At 35.7% G+C, this 22,415-nt stretch overlaps 1 protein-coding gene across 1 annotated transcript in view; it reads left to right on the top strand.

Annotated features, from left to right (window-relative positions):
- The window catches only part of SUCO (SUN domain containing ossification factor), a 96,559-nt gene that overhangs the window by 30,317 nt on the left and 43,827 nt on the right, over positions 1–22,415 (top strand). Inside the window, 5 exon segments of the mRNA XM_078156494.1 lie at positions 1,380–1,488; positions 3,411–3,521; positions 16,713–16,867; positions 18,433–18,609; positions 18,755–18,899. Coding sequence (XP_078012620.1) covers positions 1,380–1,488; positions 3,411–3,521; positions 16,713–16,867; positions 18,433–18,609; positions 18,755–18,899 — 697 coding nt within the window.

Genomic DNA, 22,415 nt, shown 5'->3' with positions numbered 1-22,415 from the left:
TTTAAACCTCAAAGCTATGTGTGTGTTACTGGGAAAGTCTGTATGTTCACATAAAGTTGGTTCATCTCTTCATATAACAAATACTGATTCAAGGCTACATTTGTGCAAGGTCCTGTCTCCTGTTTTTGATAGGTGACACTGAACTGATGTACATGCCTTTCAGCAGGGCGTTATTCCTTCAGTTTAAATATGCACCAATATAGTAGCTTCAGTCCATAAGCACTTATTAAGCACTCACAGTTTGCTGGGATTTCTTCTGGGTGTGGTGGAAGATACAAAGACATATGAAAGTCTCTGCTTTCAGGGAGCTTACATTCTGTCCAGGTAGATTGTGTACCTAGAGAAGGTTATACAAAATAAACTCAAGGCAGTTTTGGAGGGTTAGCATCTGTGAGGATCAGGAAGGTCTCACGTTAAAAGAGGCTCTTTAGGTCAGTTTGGAAGGAAAATAAGAGATTCTGAGAGATGGAGGTGAAGAGGGAGTTCATTCTTGGAATACAGGAGAGCCTGTATATACAAAGGTGTGAGACAGCAATAAGGGTGACCTATGTGAGGGGCAACAAAAAGACCAATTTGGCTGTAGCTTAAAGTGCATGAATTTGGATGCAGGTTTGATAATAACACTTTCTTACTCACTAAACTCTAATTGTTTCCCATTATTTTTACCATCAAATACAAACTCCATTATCCTTTGAAGTTCTTTACAACCTGACCCCAGCTTACCTTTTCAGCTTCATTTTGCGTTATTCCCCTTTACACTCATACAGTACTAGTCCCATGCCTTCCTACTGGTTTTCTCCCATCTGAAAATGTACTCCTTCCTCATCTGCCTTTCACATCCCTTATTTCCCTCAAAACTTAATTGAAGAACCACTTTGCAAATTATACCTTTACTGATCTCTCCAGGTACTAGTGTTTCCCTCCATCAAAAACAGTATCTTCATATATGGTAGGAACTTACTAAATATTCACTTGTTGTTTCTCTTAATAGTTAACTTTTTATCCCCATTAATTGTCTTTTTATCCCCAGTGCCTAATATGGTACTTGGGGCACAAAGAAGGTGCTTACTTATTTAACAAATGCTTCTGGATTGGTTGCTTGATTGAGTAATCTATAAAAAGTTTGGGAAGGTAGGGTTGCAGCCACATGGTTAATAGAGAAATTTGTATTTGACCCTATAAAGTAATAGGTAACCCCTGGAGTTTATTGAGCAGAGGACTGACATATTCAGGACTGTCATGTTAGTACTTCTGGAGGATGGATTGGAGAGAAGAGAGATGTGAGGCAGGGAAATCACTTAGTAGTCTTTATGAATTGAGATTTTAGTTTTTTCTGCTGATCATGTTTTGAAGTATTTTTTTGTGAATTTATCTTACAGGTTTCCCAGTTGGCGTGTGTGTTGTAAAGAGAGTTCTTCACCTTCTTCATATTACTCTCAAAATGACAACTGTGTATTTGAAAATGAAGATGAACATTTCCAGAAAAAGGTATAATAGATAAAGATAATGTATATAATTTTTGAGATTTTTTCTTAAAAAAAAAACTTTTTGAAAGTAAATTAAAAAAAATAATAGGCCATCTGTTTTTGATTAGAGAATTTGTATTTCTACTAACTTTAATCTGAATAATCAGTTAAAGATTTTTAGTCCCGTAGTTACCAACCTATTGGGCTTTAGAGTTATTGTAAGGGGCACATTTAATGACTTGGCATAATGAATATTTATTAAATATTCTGTACGCTGAATCAGTTATGCCTTACATATACTTTGATATTTCAGTGGATCTGTGACTTCATCCATTGTGTGTGGGTATTCCTTATAATGATGGAGGTGGAAACTCATCCATGTCTACTGCAGTGGTATAACTCTTGTCCGCATCTTTCTGCAAAACCTCCATAGAGAATTCCCCCAATGTGATGGGGACTTTTTCTCTTCAGGTCTAGAAGTTTCAAATGTGTGCAGATGCAGTTGTGATTAATAATTTACAAATTCATTTAAAAGCCAAAAAAAAAAGGCTATGGGTACTTTCTAAATTAGTAAAACTATTCTCACTTGGAGTCTTACAGTATTAAGGCCTTATAGTTTTAATAATAAAGGCAGTGGAAGCCAAAGATTCAATGCCCAAAGTACTGAAATGATACATTTTTTCCCATTAAAGTAAGCTTATTTAAGCATTCTTAACCGTCCAGAGAGGTCTGTTTTAAGTAATTCCAGTTTAATAAACTTACTCAGATTTTAGATTGAAGGTTTTTTTTTTTTAAAGTCACTGTCTCCTGGGAATTCCTCAGTATCTCCTAAGTAAGTAAGAACAGAAAATTGATTTTAGAAGAAGGTTTTCTTTGGGAGTGGGAGAGTGGTATTTCATGTGATATGGGCTTTCTGTTAGTGTAATTATTGCACATTTTAAAGTGGCATTTAAAAGGTTTTTTTCCAAGTTTGTATTCAATTCTAAAGCCAGAATTAAAAAAAAATAGGAATCTTAGTAGTCCCTATTTTTTTTTCCCCACAAGGCTTCATTTTTTCCCATAAGGCTTTCTTTTAGGATTGTTGTGAGAATCAAATGAGATATTTTTGTAGAGTGCTTAGAACTGGGCCTGCAACATAGTACGCACTTTTAATGAACTGTTGTTTACTTCCTTTTTTCTTTGAAAATTGTATTATAAAATGGATCATATTTCCTCATGGAAATAGCTTTGTGGAGAGCTTTGTTCTCAACCTGACTTGGTATCTGCTAAAACATATATGATCCATATGTCACAGAAACATATCAAGAACTGTAAACCTAATTTTAAAATAGTAAAACCACATTCCAATCCTATAAAATGTATATAAATATGTTTAATACATTTCTTTTCTAAAGAGCTCCAGTGAAGCCCCTTATAGTGTACCTTATCATGGTATACATGATGTATAACCGTATCATGGTATACATAAAAAACATGGTTATGACAGATTTGATATAACATAAATATTAAAACTTAAATTGAATATTTAATAGTAGTACTTTCTGCTTTCAAATTTGAAAGAGCATTTTGAGGAGTGATTCAACTTGAGGTCTCTAGAGGGAAAAAAATCTGCCAAAGGAAGTTGCAGCATCCCCTGATGCTTCCTTTTCTTCTCAATAAAGGAGTAAAATGAAGGTATGATAGTTAGTGATAGCCTCATAAGTGAAAATGTGCCTGGAAGTTGTGAAAGACAGATCTTTAAGATGAAGAAGATTTTTAAGATTAAGAAAGAAGAAAGAAGATGTGGAAATAAATTAAAAGAAACCAATAGAGCACAGACAATTTTTAGCATTTAATTGAGAAGTATGAGAATGAAGTGTTGTATTGAAGTAGTTAGTGAAGATCTCTATTAAGAACATAATCACAACCAGTTTTTTTATGTATTCTTCTTCTTTCATTTTATAGGAGGAAACTGATAAATCCATTAATACAGAATTGTTGGGAAATGTAGACTCAGCTATGCCTAGTCCACTAGAACATAATACCTTAGTAGATGACTACAGCATTGAAGAACAGGTAAAAGCTGCATCATCTTGATTTTAAGTGACCTGCCTTTTCAAGATTACATCTAACTATAAACTTTTTGTTTAGTCATTAGATTTTATAATTACTATGCTTTTACAGCATAATAAGAGCTTCACTACAAATATTGCTTTTTAAAAAGTTACAACATAGGAGACTTTATCATGACAGTGCTGTGAATTTTTCCTGCACTTCCTAATAATATGTAAATAATATGCACTTCCATATATTGCCTACAATCTACTCAGAATTTTTCAGTTGGTGTGATGTGTTTATTTGACTTTCATGAAAAGGCCAGTGCTAACAGAGAACTAGTAATAATAAAATAGTGGGGGGCACTTCTTGGATGTACCTGGTGAATCATGTGGAAAGCACTGGAAATACAAGGACAATAATAGAATAGTCCCTGCTTCATGGAGCTTGTGGTCTAGTAGGGAAGACAGTGTGTACATATATAGGTAATAGAAAATATATACTAAATAGATTCAGGGTGGTTCTTTGGAGTAGAGTACTAGCAGCTGGGGCATCAGAAAAGAACTCATGTAGAAGGAAGCACTTGAGCTGGGTCCAGACATGAGGGACAGCCAGTAGAAAGGTACTGAGATGGGAATATCAGTACTGCTTCTTTTGAGGCTGGGATTCCCAGTGTCCCCAGGAATAGCACTATATCCCCAGCTTCAAGGCAAGGCTTTTAAATTCCTGGGGATCCAGGAGCCTTGCCTCCTGGGAGACTGGGCACGTGTGGTCTCTGCAGATTTTGAACCTTCTGATCACAGTGGAACATCATCTAGCCATTGTAACTCAGCCAGGACTTATTCCTAAATGGTTAACATTCCCACCCCCACTTGCTTTCCCTGTCCTGATGATATTGAAACTCTGACTTAAGAAGAACAAAGCTTGTCTACCTGTCACTGTTGTCCAGTTTCCCATTCTCCTCTCCCTCAGCATTGTCATCTCATTCTTTCATTCCAGATCTGGCCACCCTTTCCAGGGTTCCTTCTAAAACTCCCAATGCATAATTAACAAACTTCTTTCATTTTAGACCTCTTCCCTTCTTTCATCTTTCATGCACCTTCCATCTTTTAGCACTCACTGGGATCTTGTTCCCCACAAATGGCTAGCTTTTTTCAGCTTCCCTGACTAGCCTTTCTAGTACTGGTTTTATACCATCTTTTATACCTTGATTCACTCATTTGCCGTGGGAGAATCTCCTCATCTCTTCCGCCCTCCTATTTATTACTTATTTGTTTTTAGCATTCTTTAAAAATGTTTAGATCTAAGTTCTCTCCCTCCCTGCCATCCTTTCACCCACTAAGAAGATAAGCAATATAATATCAATTATGCATGTGGAATCATGCCAAACACATTTTCATATTAGCCATGTTTCCCCAAAAAAGCAAGACAAATAAAGTAAGAAAATTATAATTCAATTTGCCCTCAGTTCATTAGTTCTTTTTCTGTAGGTGGATAGCATTTTTTTCATCATGAGTCCTTGGGATTGTCTTGGATTATTGTACTGATGAGAATAGCCAAGTCTTTCACAGTTGACCATCATTACAAAATTGTTGTTACTGTGCATAGTGATCTCCTGGTTCTTCTTACTTCACTTGCATCAGTTCATGTTGGTCTTGCCATGTTTTTCTTAAACCACTCCCACCCCCATCCCCTATCACTTCTCATAGCACAATAGTACTCCATCACAGTCATGCCACAACTTGTTCAGCTATTCCCCAATTGATGAACATCAATATCCAATTCTTTGCCCCCACAGAAAGGGCTGCTATAGATGTTTTTGTACAAATAGATCCTTTTCCTTTTTCCTTGATCCCTTTGAGATACAGAGCTAATAGTGGTGTTCCTGGGTCAAAAGGTATGCATGTTTTTTTAGCCCTTTGGTCATAGTTCTAAATTGTTTTCCAGAGTGGTTGGACCAGTTCAGTACTCCATCAGCAGCTCATTAGCAGACCTATTTTTTCCCTCATCTCCTCTAACATTTATCATTTTTAATAGGTACCTGTGAAGTGGTACCTCGAGTTGTTTTGATTTGCATTTCTCCAGTCAGTAGTGGGGGCAGGTGTGGGCTTGGAATCAGGAAGACTCATCTTCATGAGCTCAAATTCAGCCTTATTTAGCTGTGTGATCCTTAGCAAGTCATTTAACCCTGTTTGAATGACCCGGCAAAGGAAATGGCAAACCACTCTTTGCTGAGAAAGCCCCAAAATGGAGTCATGAAGAACAACAACAAATAAACAGTGATTTGGAGCATATTTTCAAAGGATTGTAAATAGCTTTGATTTCATATTCTGAAAACTGCCTGTTTGTATCCTTTGACCATTTATCAATTGGTGAATGGCTCTTATTTTTATAAATTTGACTCAGTTCTATGCTTAGTTCCTATTTAAGAAATGAGGCCTTTATCAGAGAAACTTATTGTAAAAAATTTTGATATTACTTCATTGTCTTTGGAACGTTTTAGGGAAATGTAGTTTCTCTGATTATCTCTTTTAATTAGGTCTATTTTTCCTTTAGCTTTGGCTCAGATTATGATTGCTCTCTGTGGCAGGGGTAGTCTTTATACTCTGTGCTGTTTATTGCCAATTGCAGAACCTCCCTCCACTGCTATCACTCAGTGACCTTTCCTCCTATAAATTTCACTCAGTTCAAATTATCAACCCATCTGTATCTCAGTGGGTCTATACAGACCCCTCCACCCAGGACATCCTTCCTACTCTCTTAAGGAGATCACTGCCTGGCTCACAATCTCACCCTCCATCCAAATTCCTCAGTACACTCAGGTCTCAAGACCTGTTCCTCTCTTCTACTTCAACTACACGCAGGAATAGTAATATCCTTGATCATGCTGTTACCCATGAATCTTCCTCTTGGTGTTTAAGAACAATGAATTTTTTCTATCTAATCCTAATCTTGTCATTCCATTCTTCCTATGCATTAATGACTCCAAAAATTTTGTCAACACCGTGACTTAAAATTCTTCCTTCCCTCAGTACTTTCCCAGGCCTGGTGCAACCTTTGTTATGGTTCTAGTCTTACTTACTTACCAGTCTCATCTACTTGGTGAATCATTTCAGTGCCCACCATCCTGTGCTCCTCCTCCTTTTGCCAGTCATTTCTGCTAAATCTCAACCCTGGATTATTATTTTTTTTTTTTTTGGTGAGGCAGTTGGGGTGAAGTGACTTGCTAGAGTCACACAGCTAGTAAGTGTTATGTGTCTGAGGCCAGATTTGAACTCGAGTCCTCTTGACTTCAGGACTGGTGCTCTATCCACTGCACCATCTAGCTGCCCCAACCCTGGATTATTCTTGCCAACTGCTGCCCTTTTTTTTTTTGTGAGGCAGTTAGAATTTAGTGACTTGCCCAGGATCACACAGTTAGTATCAAGTGTCTGGTCTGAGACTGGATTTGAACTCAGATCTTCCTGACTCCAGGGCAGGTGCTCTCTCTACTGCACCAACTGCTGCTTTTCTTTCTATTCATGTTCTCTTTAGTGGAGCAAGAAAAATCAAAAAACCATGCTGACTGGATCCGCTACAAATTTATTTTATCTCACCTGAGTTCTCACTGCAACAAGGCAATACTTCTACTCTTGCCAAATGAGTTCTCCTTCTTACTCTATGTGGTGACTGTGCCAAAACCTATGTAATCTCTTCAAGCCCTCCCACAACATCCTTGGCTTCAACCTTATCTCATATCTTAAAAAAAAAAATTCAAGGCCATTTGCTCTGAAGTCCCTCTTCTTATCTATCTCATCTCTGTTCTGACATCCTACCCACTATCATTTCCTTTAATCCACTCTCTGAAAAAGTACCCTCTTCACCTATTTATATATTTCATTGCTGCCATCCCCTCCTTTCTCTAGCATGGTGGTTTCCCACATGTTTTCATCTACAGACCCTTTTAAACAAGTGTATAGTGAATGCTAAGGTAATTTAGTATACTATTTACATTTTCTTAGATTAATTCATCAACTCCTCACAGTAAGTACATTGATAACTTTTACCACTAAAGTTTCCAAAATAGAATTTTACGTTTGTAAATTTATATTCTACCTGTAATTATGAAAAAATGGCATAGTAATATAAAACTAATTATAAAATAATTATTCATATTTTGTATGGGACATTCTAGAATTAAAAGAAGTAATCCAGCAAGACCTTAAGTTTACTATTATTTATAAGATTCCATATTAAATTTCTTTATTTTACAAATTTTGTTAAATACAGCATTTGTAATGAAATGAATTAGTTTGACAGCTTATTAACATAATATAATCAGTGTTAGACTTTTTAATTTGTATTTTTTTGGGGGGGGTTAGGCAGTGGGGTTAAGTGACTTGCCCAGGGTCACACAGCTAGTAAGTGTTACGTGTGTGAGGCTGGATTTGAACTCAGGTCCTCCTGAATCCAGGGCCAGTACTCTATCCACTGCACCACCTAGCTGCCCCTAGACTTTTTAATTTGAACAACAGTTTGCAATATTTGGCTCAACACCAAACAGTTTTAAATCTTGTTCTGCGTTGATTTTATTTCTGTGATTTGAAACAGGAATAAAATGAAATTGCATGATCATACAAATTTGTGATGGAAAATAGTAGGAGAATTTTACTGGCTCTCTGTTGAGAGATGGGAATTCATTTTAAAATTTTTAGTCACCTAATCAAGTGAATATCTAATGACATGATAAAATATTTACTTTTCTGCTGGCTAATGACAAGCACTGCGTTAAATGATAACTATACTTAAAATTTGAATTGCACATATTGCATCATTTTTAATGGTATTTAATACAAACTAACTTTTGTAAGGCAAGGATCTCTTCGGACATGATTTTGTTTTCTTCTGCCCTTGGCACATTGGCAACACTCACGCAACACTCACAGCAACTCTGAACAACTGACCAGTGTTGCCAACCAGTGCTTTGAAAGTCCGCCAGATAGAAAAATGGTAACATAAACCAACGGAGGATAAGTTTAAGTTGGAAAGCAGCCTTACTACTGCAGTGAGAGGCAATAGAAGGTTTGTTTCTACAGAGCGTTTGTGATGGTCTGTGATAGTTTTAAGATGGCTTGTGATGTGCATGACCAGCAGTCATGATTTTCAAACAGCCCGACGTTTGTGCTCCAAGAACTCGTATGTCTATACATTTTGATCACCGATGATTACGCAGCTAAGGAGGTGCAGTTAGTTAGAAGGTAGTGGGGAAATGAGGGGGTTTTGGTGCAGTGTACAGAATGTAAATTAGAGTGTGTGAATGCGTGCTCCTGACCGTCTGTTGGGAATCAGTTTGTAATCAAGTGTTGAGTTCTTTTTTTGAAAGTTGAGAAAGAATTGGATGACAGGCTGAGAAGGTGCAAGAATACATTTCACTTACTTTGAAGTGGTCAGAATTTGATATAATCACTGCACAAACACCATTTTTGTGTGCACAGTCATGATAATTTCAAATTGCTGAAAAACAAATCTATAATGCTCGAAACATGCACTTTTGTTTCCACAGAGGAAAATTTATTTATTTAAATAGGCAATTTATTTACTACTTAAGGTGCTATTAAAGCATTTTTAGCACACACCTCTTGCACTGTCATTGTGAACCCTAAAGGAGTTTCTGAACAATGAAATGGGAACCACTGCTCTCAGATTGCTCCTACTCTTAACCTCTTTCTCCTTATCTACTGCTTTTTTCCCCCTAATACTTACCCACCCAAGGCCTCCTCCATTCTTAAAAATAAGCAAAACAAAAAAACCCATGTTAGGTCTTACATCCTTGCCAGCTATTGTCCTTTATGTCTTCTCCCCATCTCAGCCAGTCTTTAAAAACTAATTTATACTTAGTGCTTCTGTTTCCTCACTATTTTCTCAAATCTCTGTAATCTGACTTCATCATCATTCAATTTAAACTTCTTTCTCCAAAGTTACCAGTGATTTTTTTGATTACCAGACCTCATGGCCTTTTCTTAATCTTTATCATTCTTGATCTCTTTGTAACATTTGATGTTGCTGGCCAGTTTGTCCTCCTCCGTGTACTCTTTCCTCTCTGGGCTTTCCTGACATAGCTGTCTATTGGTTATCCTCTTATATCTCTGATCACTCCTCATACTCTTTTTTTTTTTTGACTAGGCAATGGGGTTAAGTGACTTGCCCAGGGTCACACAACTGGTAAGTGTTATGTGTCTGAGGTGGAATTTGAACTCGGGTCCTCCTGAATCCAAGGCCGGTGCTCTATCCACTGCACCACCTAGCTGCCCCCAAAGGGATTTTCTTAAAGCTCAAATTGGAGCATATCACCCTTCTGACCCCTTTCCCTGACTTGGTAAACTCTAGTAACTTCTATTACCCCTTAGAATCAAATATAGAGACTTTGTTTGGCATTTAATAACTTGGCTCCTTTCTGTCTTTGCAGTCTGCTTTCATATTACTTCCCTCCACATTTTATGGTCCAGCCATACTTGCCTACTTTTACTTCCTCACATAAGCTCCATCTCCTTTCTACTTGTCTTTGCTCTGGCTGTCCCTCATCCCTGGCATGCTTTTTCTCACCTCCACGGGTGCCACCTTCTGCAGGAGGCCTGCCCTAGTTCATTCCCCTCAGCTGCTAGTGCTTTTCCCTCACTTTGTGTTTCCACTCTTAGAATCTAAGCTACTAGAAAGCAGGTGCTATTTTTAATGTGTATTCTCCCTGCTTAGCACAGCTTTTGGCACATACTAATCACCAGCACCAACACATGACTTAAAAAATAATGTTGTTGCTACTATTGAATATTTTTTGCAAGTTAACTACTTAATTGAGAGGTAGGTACATCAAATTTTCAGTGATCCGTAGTCTTATTTATGTGAGCACTCCCCCTAGTGGTACAGATGAAAACACATGCATGCTTTCTAATCCTGTACAACCCTTATCTTCCTGTAACCTCTTCTTAGGAGGCCGGTGTTTTGTACTTAGGGCATTCTGCTTCTATCCTGACATCATGCTGTACTAGTGTAGAGCATAGAATGGCCGTCTCTTATCCCTTCTTTTCACAGCATGACAGGGCCATTTGCTATGTCTTTTTTATGCCGTTTTATAGTTTGTGATGTGCTGTAGCCTATTTGTCTCCATCGTGAGTTGTCTACTCTCCTTTTTTTTTAACCTGCAATTCTGATTCCTTAAGAGAATGATTTAATTCATGGTTTGTTGCCATATGGAATTATTGGAAAAACATTAAGGAAGATGGGTTTTGGGAATAACCTTTCACAATCATTGAAAGTACTACATAACTTCCCATATGCAATATTACCTGTTTTATTCCCATTTTATTCTAGGCTAAATTTTTTAATTTTAATGGGCTAGCTCATTTAACATCTAATTGTTTCACATCAACCAGACAACAGTTATTCAAAATTCGTTGAGGTTTTCCTCTGTGTGTGTATATACATATATGTATACATACACATACATACATATGCCTTTGGATCTCTCTAAGGAAGTTCTGCAGTGTCCTGGAATTTGATACAGTTAACCTAATGACATTCATAAACTGAGGTTACATGGGAAACCTTATGATCTTCAGGAAATCTGTCTTCCATTTATGCTATATATTGGACATCCTCAATGAGTGCAAAAACTTTTGATGACTGTATCTCCCTGTCTTATGCCTTACTTGATATTAATAATTAAGATACTAATCCTCAAAGGTATCAAATAATCTGATGCATCTTGTTATTAATAGAGACACCTTGTTGGAAGACAAATTTTAATACTATATTTTGCCTTACTGTTTTAAATGTTTCTTTAGAATCAGCAAACAATAAGCAGAGTGGGATCTTACATTTTCTTTTACCTTTTAAGTAGTAAGGCTGAGGAATATCCATGATAGCCTGCTTCCATTTCCATATTTTCACCATAAAAATAATACTGTTTTGTCTCTTTGTGGTACAGAGCTAACTCTGATTCTTGGAGGCTATGCCATTGGGCCATAAATTCTCTAGAGTCTCCCATGCTGATTCTAGTCTCAGTAACAGTGTCTTCTTTAGTACCAGCATAAATACATATATGCTTATTGATGTCAGAGTGAACACTAGATAATCTGTTCTTTGACCAAGCCAACTCATTAAGCAATGAAAAATATAAAATCACAGTTTTGAGTTGGGAGTCCAGCTTACTCTTTTTTTTTTTTTGCATTTTTGATTTTGTTTTATATTAATTTATTTTTAGTTTTCAGCATTCACTTCCATAAGCTTTTGAGTTTAAAAATTTTTCCCCCCTCACCTCTCTTCCCTAGACGGCATGCAATTTGATATAGGCTCTACATATACATTCCTATTAAACATGTTTTCACACTAGTCATGTTGTAAAGAAGAATTAGAACCAATAGGAGGAACCACAAGAAAGAAGAAACAAAACAAAACAGAAGAAAAAAGAGCAAGTAATATGCTTGCATCTGCATTCAAACTCCATAGTTCTTTCTCCGGATGTGGATAGCATTTTCTATCATGAGACTTTTGGAGGTGTCTTAGATCCTTGCATTGCTGAGAAGAGCTAAGTCTATCCAAGGTAGTCATCCCATACTGTGGCTGTTCTCATAGTGTGTACAGTGTTCTCCTGTCTCTGCTCACTTCACTCAGCATTAGTCCATATGAGTCCAGTTTTTTCTGAAGTCAGCCCGTTCATTATTTCTTATAGCACAATAGCATTCCATTACATTCTTATGCCACAACTTTTTCAGCCATTCCCCAATTGATGGACATCCCCTAAGTTTCCAATTCTTTGCCATCACAGAAAGAGCTGCTGTAAATATTTTTGTACATGTGGGTCCTTTTCCCATTTTTATGATCTCTTTGGGATACAGACGTAGAAGTGGTATTGCTGGGTCAAAGGGTATGCACATTTTTATAGACCTATGGGCATAGTTCTAAATTGCTCTCCAGAATTGTTGGATCAGTTCACAACTCCACCAACAATGTATTAATGTTCCAGTTTTCCCACATCTTCTCCAACATTTATCATTTTCTTGTTTTGTCATGTTAACCAACCTGATAGTTGTGATGTGGTACCTCAGAGTTTTTTTAATTTGCATTTCTCTCATCAATAGTGATTTAGAACATTTTTTCATATGACCATAGATTGCTTTAATTTCTTCATCTGAAAACTGCCTGTTCATATCCTTTGACCATTTATCAACTAGGGAATGACTTGTATTCTTATAAATTTGACTTAGTTTTCTATGTATTTTAGAAATGAGGCCCTTATTCGAGACACTGGTTGTAATAATTCTTTTCCAGTTTTCTACTTCCTTCCCAAACTTGGTTGCATTGGCTTTCTTTGTGCAAAAACTTTTCAATTTAATGTAATCAAAATTATCCATTTTGTATTTCATAATGTTCTCTATCTCTTGTTTGGTCATAAATTCTTCTGTTCTCCATAAATCTGACAGGTAAGGTATTCTTGCTCTCCCAGTTTGCTTAGAGTTTGATATCTAAATAGTGTACCCATTTTGACTTTATTTTGGTATGTGGTGTAAGATTTTGACCTATACCTAGTTTCTGCCAAATTCTTTTCCGGTTTTCCCAGTAGTTTTTGTCAAATAGTGAGTTCTTAATCCTAGAAGCTGGGGTCTTTGGGTTTATCAGACAGTAGACTACTATAGTCGTTGACTTTTCTGTCTTGTGTACCCAACCTACTGCACTGATCCACCACTCTGTTTCTTAGCCAGTACCAAGTAGTTTTGATGATTGCTACTTTATAATACAATTTAAGATCTGGTATGGCTAGGCCACCTTCCCTTGCATTTCTTTTCGTTAGTTTCCTTGATATTCTGGACCTTTTGTTCTTCTTCTTATTTTTTCTTGTTATTTATTTTTTCTAGCTCTATAAGATAATTTTTTGGTAGTTTGATTGGTATGGCACTGAATAAGTAAATTACTTAGGTAGAATTGTCATTTTTATTATATTAGCTCAGCCTACCCATGAGCAACTGATGTTTTTCCAATTACTTAGATCTGATTTTATTTGTATAAAAAGTGTTTTGTAATTGTGTTCATATAGTTCATGGGTTTGTTTCGGTAGATAGACTCCTAAATATTTTATAATGTCTACAGTAACTTTAAATGGAATTTCTTTTTCTATCTCTTGCTGTTGGACTTTGTTGGTAATATATGGAAATGTTGATGATTTATGTGGGTTTATTTTATATCCTGCAACTTTGCTGAAGTTGTTTATTATTTCAAGTAGTTTTTTAATTGATTCTCTAGGATTCTCTAAGCATTTCATCAATATCATCTGCGAAGAGTGATAGCTTTGTTTCTTCTTTGCCTATTCTAATGCCTTCAATTTTTTTTCTTCTCTTATTGCTGAAGCTAATGTTTCTAGTACCATATTGAATAATAGTGGTGATAATGGGCATCCTTGTTTCATCCTTGATCTTATTGGAAATGCTTCTAGCTTATCCCGCCAGCTTATTCTTTAAAACCCCTTCCATATAACAAGTAGTTATCTAGTCTGCTTGAAGACCTTCAGTAATGGGGAACTCACCTTTGAGGCATCCCATCCCATTTCATCTTTAGATAGCTCTAATCATTTGCAAGTTTTTTTTCTTTATCAAATTTTAATTTGCTTTTGTGCAACTCATTGCTCTACTTGTGCCCTCTGAAGCTGAGAAAGCTCTAATCGTTCTTCTACATGATAGTCCGTTAAATACTTGACAAGAGTTTTCATCATTTGCTACTTCCAACCTCCCATACTCCCCAAAGGCTTTTTTTCTTCTGTCAGTTAAACATCCTCATTTCCTTCAACAGATAGATCCTCATAGGGTATGGTTTCAAGGCTTTTCATCCATCATCCTTGTCGCCCTTCTCTGGACTCTTGAGTAGATGATTGACCTTCTTAAAATGTAGTGCTCAGAACACAGTATCCAAATGTGTTCCAACCCGGGACTTGTCAAAGTATGAACTGTGAGCCAATCTGGCCCGTTGTCTTTTTGTGTACGGACCCTGAGCCAAGAATGGTTTGTACATTTTTTAGTACAATAAAACTTTGTTTAAAAATGTAAAAACTATTCTTAGCTCATGGGCCATACATAAACCGGTGGGGAGCCAGATATGGCCTGTGGAAGTTTGCCAATCCCTGTTCTAGCCCATGCAGAGTGCATGCAGTAGGACTCTTCCTTAGTACTGGATGCTGTGATGTAATGCAGCCTAAGGTTACATTGCAATTCTGGACTGCCATATCACACTGTTAATTCGTATCTAGCTTTGAAGTCAGCTGAAGTCCTCATCATACTTAAAAGGACATTTGTGACAAAGGACAAGATTATTACAGTAAGAATAGTGACCAATGCAAAAACCAGTCTGTCATCCTCTTTTTTTTTAACCTTCAGAGTAAGAACTATGAATTTACTATGCTTCTGTTTTACTATTATGTAATATATGAAGCACATGAGTAACTGAATTTTAAACTATGCTTTTCATTCATAAAAGCAGTCTTGGTATTGTAGTTAAAGATAATAAATGTAAAGTTAGAAAACTTTTTAAAAAATCCATTTATAAACTTGTCACTTGGACATGTTATTTGCCTTTTTTGATCTTTATCTTTTCCATACTTAAAATGGACACAATATTTGACTCCATCTCTCTCAAAGTACTGTTGTGAGAACTCAGCTAGGATGGCTGCCACCTGTAAAGTGGAATAGAAAAATTGAGGAAATTTATGAAGAAAGTGATATTTGGGAAGATGAGAGGAAAAGCCTCCTATATCAAGAAATTGTGTTTCTCTGTATGGCTTATCACCAATTGGATATGTATTTTCCTGAGATTTGTATGGATTTATGGAGCAAGTCTGCTATTATAAGTAATTAGTATACCATTCAGTGAAAAGTCTGTGAAATTCTTTCAATAAAATTAACAAGTATAACAAGGGAAGAAAATTAAAGAAAGACTTTTAGGTTCTGTTTTCTCTATTAAAAACTAGTTGCATTTCAGTACTTATCAATAAAAAATTTAAGCCCTGCATTTGGGTTTAATAAATAATTTAAAAAATTCTAGCAATGGGAAGATCCGTCTTGACAGTAGTTTTGTGAAAAGAGATTTGGAGTTAATGTTATCTTAAATATTTCAGGAATCTGCAGTTTCATCATTATGGCTATTTCCTCCATGAATTTAGAAAGCAAAGCTCTCTACACTTTAGTAGATAATTTTCATGAATTTCGCTACCACTTTTCCTCCTCTATTCTTTGGTTTGTTTACAAAAATAAATAAAGAAAAATTACCTGCTGCACAACCCTCATATGATTGGGCCTCAGCGAACCAGTCCTCAAACAAGTTAGAAAATGTTTTGGAAGTGTTTCTAGTTTGGTGAGCCCTATCAGAACTTACGTTCTACTTATATATCCTGTAAGACCCCTCCATGAATTATCAGAGTAGGATTTTCGTAGAATAAAGCAAACAGCTTGCATATATGGAAGCATAGTGTCTTAAGTCATAGGATCATAGATTAAGAGCTGTAAGGTAACTTAAATGTCATTGAGTCTTTTTTTTATTAAATAGATTTTTTTTCAGTTAAGAAGTATTTATTTTCTCTACCTTTCCCATTCCATAAAACCTCATTCTACAAATGAAGAAATTGAGGCACAGAGTTTAGATAGGCATAGAGTTTACATAGTTTGCAGTTCTGTGCTGTACAGACATCTTATGTGGACCATTATGTTCATTTCTGGGTGCTATGTTTTAAGGGGTACATTGGCAAATTAGGGTTCAAGCAGAAGATTGTTAGGTACTCTAATTAATTTGCAAGTAAGGATGGTGATTGGTTGTAACACTATCTGCTTCTCTGCCTCCCACCACATTCAGTCCCATTTTATTATGCTTTGCACAGATTCAATAAATGTTGATTTGCTAAGAGGAAACTCTTCACTATACATTAAAGAAAAATTTTAAATGGGACTATTGGAAAAATAGGAATAGTGGAGGATTTTTTTGGGTTAATTTACAATTTTGTAAATGTAATGTGAAAATAAGTAGAATATGAAATTAAATGAAAAGACTTAAATAGGCTGGTAAAGTGGAAAGGAAGAACATTTTTGTGGGAAAAAATATTTTTATAAATGTCAGCCTAGAAAATATTTTCCATAAAAACCTATTAAGAATAAATGAGGTTGTGATTTTATATAAATATTAATTTTTTTTTTTAAAAAACAGGATACACAGTCAAGGATTTTAAGTTCACCTGTAGTTGAGACACTCCCATCAGTTGACATCAATGGAGATTCTCCTAGTATAGCTGCAAATATTGAAAATGTTGAGAATATTTCCACCTCATCTACCTCAGAGATCACTCCAGTCTTGAAACCTAAGTATAACTAATTTTATTTTTTTCTTGATCAACTAAAGATAGAATCATTTGTATTTTTGATATGAAGCAACTTTATCCACAAATTTAATTTAGACAAATAATGCCAGTCTGTGATTTATCTTTTGATTTTCTTATAATTTGAAAAATTAGATATTCAAATGAAAGTGAAGGTAGTAAATTCCCCCCAAAAGTATATTTATTAACTATGTTGAGTAATCTCTTTGCTGTAGTTTTCTAGAATTTGCGAATTATACACCAGTCAGTTCTATTAGGTATTGTTGCTGTATTCTTATAAGATTTCAGTCTTACTGTAATACTACATATTTTCAACCTTGTTTTGGTTTTTGGTTGCATTAATTTTAATAAAGCTGTAACATTTTCCCGTTTTTTCTGTATTTTGTGTGTATTTTCTCTATTATTTCTTTGGCATTTTAAAAAAAGATGCTATTCTAGCAGACCCAATGGGGAGGAATATAAAAATGTATGGAAGATATGGCCCTAGACCTCAAGGAGCTCATGATTAGCTGTACTGTGGTGTAGTGGATAGGATAGTAGTAGACTTGGGAGTCAAAATCTGTTTGAACACTTACTAGTATGACCATGCTAATAATTTAACCGTTCTGATCATTAGTTTTCTTTTCCATTAAATGGGGATAAAATACCTACAGTAACTACCTTACAAGATGGTTGTGAGGATCAAATAAGATAATATATGTCAAGTATTTTGCAAATTTGAAATGTCAGCTGTTTATTATTGCTAGTGCATAGTGTGCTGGCCTCAGTCCTCCTTCTGTCACTTGCTGGCTGTGAGCCCGTGTGGCCTAGGCAACTCTCTTTCAGAGAAGGTGTAGTCCTGCATAGGGACTAAGAATGTTTCCTTATTTCTCTGTATATATCATTGAAATCACAGGTTTAGTCCCCTGTCTCTGTGCCTGCCCTGTCATTATCACCAGTGTCATCATCATCATCGTCATCATCAGACAACACACGTATAATAAAGATTTTTTTGTGGAAGTAGTAAATGTAAAGTCTTTTCCCACAAATAATGAGATGTATTTGACTATCCTTTATTTCTTTCCAAGAAATCAAATGTTAGGGGTTTTAATATTTTAGAAGTAAAAGTCTGAAATGTTATAAAAACTGTAGTGCTATTTTTAAAATGATAGATGATTTCTCTTACTATGGCAACTTTAGCACAGTAAAATTTTATTGATCTAGAAATAAAAACATAGGCAATCCAAAGTTAATTAGTATGCATAATGTATCAGATTGCTTATTGCCAGTATGCTATCTATGGTAATTAAAGTACTTATAGTTTTTTCTTTTAAAGTACTTGTTTGTGAATTTTATGGAAAGAGAAGACATTAAATTTTGAATTTTTTTATGTGAATTAAAATAGGGAAATGCATTTATTCTAGAAAATGATGTATAATTGTTTGATTCAATCATTTTTCTTTCTCACAACTCTTGCCTTTAGTTATGGCATTGTGCTAGACTTTTTTTTTGAATAGTTTAGTCTTTTTCAGTGATTAGAATGTTTTTATTTTCATTTTTTCTTTACTTCAGTGAAATAGAAAATTCCAGTGCTGATAACCCACTTGCTAGTTTGAGTGAAATCGAGCAGTCTGAAACTGATTGTAATATTGGTAGGAGCCTTTATTCAGACCCCCAAGTTGAAAAACATGGGACCATTGGTTTAGACCAGCATGTTGAACAGTCAGCCTTTGTCAGTCCACCAGAAAGGTGAGTATGGAAAGTTGTACTTAATTTGCTATTTTTTTGTAAAGGACTTGATCATTTTAATATGTTCATTTCATGGTTAGTTTGTAGTGTATATGATCCAGCCAGTGTTTATCACTTAAAATTTGTTTTACTTTCATATATATAGTCTTGTTGGTCAGCATATAGAAAATGCTTCCTCTTCACAAGACAAGGGAATGATGACTAAATCAGAATTTGAATCAGTTGAACCAAGTAAGCAGGATGCAAATCTTCAAAAATCTGCATTAAATGCTTCAGAGAACTTAAAAGAGGTAAGTGAAATCTTTGTAATCTAAAACATTGATGTCTGTCAGTCTTTTTAATGCTAGTCAGTCTTTGATGCTAGTCAAGTCACTATTTTTTGCCACATGTTCAGTGACAGGGAGAGTCGATTGACAGATAACTTAGGCCACTGACTGGCAAGGATGATTTTGATTTTGTTTATCCAGCTGTTTGTGCATTGTGGTATTAGGTAGATTGGTTTGAAAGTTAACAATTTTGACAAACAGTATCCCCCAGTTCCCTGTTAGCTTGAAGTTGAAACCCAGAACACTTTTAATGTAATATCAAGAAAGAGGATTATAGATATTGGTCAGGTATTATGACAATTGAGTTGTTTTCCCTTGGAAAATCAGTCCAGTGCTTTTAAAGATTCTTTAAGCAAAAGTTTTCTAAAGGAAATTATGAAACAAATACCCTGGTACTACTACAGCACAATGACTGGTGCTTCCACTCATGATTAAAGGGCTGGAATATCAGAGAAATGCTCTAGTTTTTCCTTGAAATACTGTCTTCATTTGGTTACAATACTTTAGACTTTAAGTATGGGCACTTGGGAGATATGAGACTGGAGATTAGAAGGATCAGGGCTGAGTAAACAGATCTGGAAATCATTAATGTAGAGATGATAATTGAGAAGAAACCCCAGGACAAAGTCTTATGAGACAGTCATGGTTGACAGGTGCTCCAGTGAAGAAGACTAAGGAGGTGATAGTAGTGTCACAAAAACCTAGAGCGATGAGTATTGAGAAGAGAGTGATTGACAAATGTGGAAAGATGCAGAAAGGTCCAAAAGGATGAGAATTTAGAAAAGGCCATTCAGCTGGCAGTTGAGAGCTTATTGGTAACTTCAGAGGGAACAGTTTCCATTGAATAAGGGAGTTGAAAGTCATACTGCAGAGTTAAGAGAGTGAGAGGAAAACAGTGGAGGCACACACTGTAGACACCCTTCCTGAGGAGTTTAGCCATCCCAGCGAGGGATCAAGTACACAGATTAGTGATTTTTGAGGTATAATTACTATTTTCCTGAAAGACTGGACAATTTACAGCTCTAGCAACAGTACATCAGTATTTCTGTCTTTCCACAGCCCCATCACAATTATTTTTTCTTTGTCATTTTTACCAATCTGATAAGTGTGAGGTGGGAACCCAGTATAAGATGATGTTATCATTTATATCTATGGAGATAAATGGCAGAGAGGACAGCCTATTCATCTTTGTTTACTACCACTCACAGCAGGTAGTAACAATCAGTACCTTGTACATAGTATTTACTCGATAGGTATTTGTCAAATTGAATTTCCTTGGCATTTATTTCTTAACTGTCCGTAAGTTAAGTAGCTACTTTTATCAGTGTAGAGAGATTTTTCTTTTTAATGGAATTGCTAACTGTGTATACACATATGCGCGTGCGCGCGTGCGTGTGCACACACACACACATGCAATATTAGTTTTGTTGTTTTTGTTGTTGTTTTTGTTGCTTTTTGGTGAGGCAGTCAGGGTTAAGTGACTTGCCCAGGGTCACACAGCTAGTAAGTGTCCGAGACTGGATTTGAACTTAGGTCGTCCTGACTCCAAGGCCAGAGCTCTATCCACTGCGCCACCTGGCTGAACCTGTACTAGTATTAATAGGAAAAATTTTCTTGAAAAAAAATGTTTATTTTTCAAGCATTTTTTCCTTCCTCCCCCTGCCCTCTCCCACTTGAACAATAATAATGTCAGACTCTGCCTGGTGTTCTTCTTTGTCACAGGTTTTTAGAGGGAGTGGTGACTTCTCTTTTTTTTTAAACTCCCCCCTCCCCCCGGTAATCAGTCCCTCCAAGTTAAAGGATAAAAATTATTTTTTGGTCCTTGCTTTGTTTTCAGTGATGATGTTATCCTTAAGTTTAGCTACTCTGTTTCAGGGGGAAGGGGAGAGTTCCAGCAGAGGACTGGGAATTTGATGTTCTCCATCATTACTGAGTTATTGCTCTTACAAATTCTTAATCCAGTTCCTCTTTCTGTTCAGGTGATTTGTATTAATACTCAGATGATGTTATTGTTTGTGTTTCTGACTTTTGGCCTTCACCAGATGTTCTCCATGATGTTTCCTCCCTCTGGTTCTTTGATTTCTTCATTAGTGTTTTTTTTTCTTTTTGAGGGGGAGAGAATCCAAACCTGTGATTTAATTGGTATATTTGAGGAATTTACCTCTACCCATATATCAGCAACTGTTCTGTAACTTGGTCTTACAGAATTGCCTGGAAGCTCTTCTGTTAAGCAACTTGTCCAGTATCTCATAGGCATTATGCTTTAGGGGCAGGTTTTGAACCCAGGGCTTTCTGACTCCATCTCTCTCTATACTGTGCCACACTTTCTTTTAGTATATATAATACTACTTAATAGATATATAAGTAATATTTAATATATAATGCTATTCTTTGAACAGATATAAATAATTTGATCGAATTAGCTAACTAGATTTATAATTTTTTAAATTTGGTTTTTAGTTAGTTGATTTTTGAAAAAGCAAAAATAAGTAGCTTTTATGTTAGTTAAATGAGGTCACTGCTTCTTCAGTCAACACCCATATCTCCAAGCTCTTAATCTCAGTCTTTAACAAATATCTTTTAAGGTAGTGAATTTATTTAATCATGGCAAGCACTGTTTCATGTAGTTTTTTTCCCTCTACTGGTCTCTTTAATTTTTCTGCTTTCTTTAAAAAAGAAAGAAAATATAATAATAAATGTTTGAAGTTGTATTAATTGCTACTTTTTGAGTAGATGTGTTAAGGTTACCACCTTTAACTATTATAATAAACACAATAGTAGAAATATATAAAATCTTGCAAGAAGGCAAACATAGATAACCTGTTGGGTTTTTTTAATAAGCCTGATTGTCTTAATAATCCATAATAATCTAATACTATCCTTAGAATTCTACAATTTAAGACCTGAAAAGGGATGACTGAAGATAATCTTTTGTATGTTTTATAGGTGCCAAAACTGAAAAAGTTGGTGTTACACAAAACCCTGCAGCTAGTTAGATCCAGGACTGTAATTCTGGTCTTATGATCCCCAGTTTTGCTTTCTTTTTTCCATTTTCTGTTGTTTTTGACCGTTTCACTCTTACAATTGAAATTTCCCTAAAATTTTATAATGAAATTTTTTTATTAAGAAGGCGTCTACTGTCGGAATTCCCCATTACTTTTAAATACATCTGAGAGCCATCAGATAAGATTTCATACAGCCATGTGATGATCTTATTTGTTTTCTCAGCACTGAATATATTAAAATTGTTGAACACTGAAGAATGTGCTACTTGAAGAAGTAAAAACAATAAATACTCACTTCAAAGAAAATAGTCTAGAGTGCTTTGATCAATTTGGACTAGTGCAAATGTGTTTCTTCATTGCTTTTTAAATAAAATATGATGTTGTTAGCCTGGTCTTCAGGGTCTTCTTCCTCTAACCTGTTTTTATAGCAACTAAACACTGGTCGCCTTCATCTATTCCTTCATGCTCTAGTCAA

The sequence above is a fragment of the Phascolarctos cinereus genome, unplaced genomic scaffold (assembly GCF_003287225.1).
Source record: "Phascolarctos cinereus isolate Bilbo 61053 unplaced genomic scaffold, phaCin_HiC Scaffold_5;HRSCAF=322, whole genome shotgun sequence".
NCBI classification, from domain to species: domain Eukaryota; kingdom Metazoa; phylum Chordata; class Mammalia; order Diprotodontia; family Phascolarctidae; genus Phascolarctos; species Phascolarctos cinereus.
The sequence above is the reverse complement of the archived record's forward strand: the minus strand, read 5'-3'. Positions and strand labels throughout refer to the sequence as shown.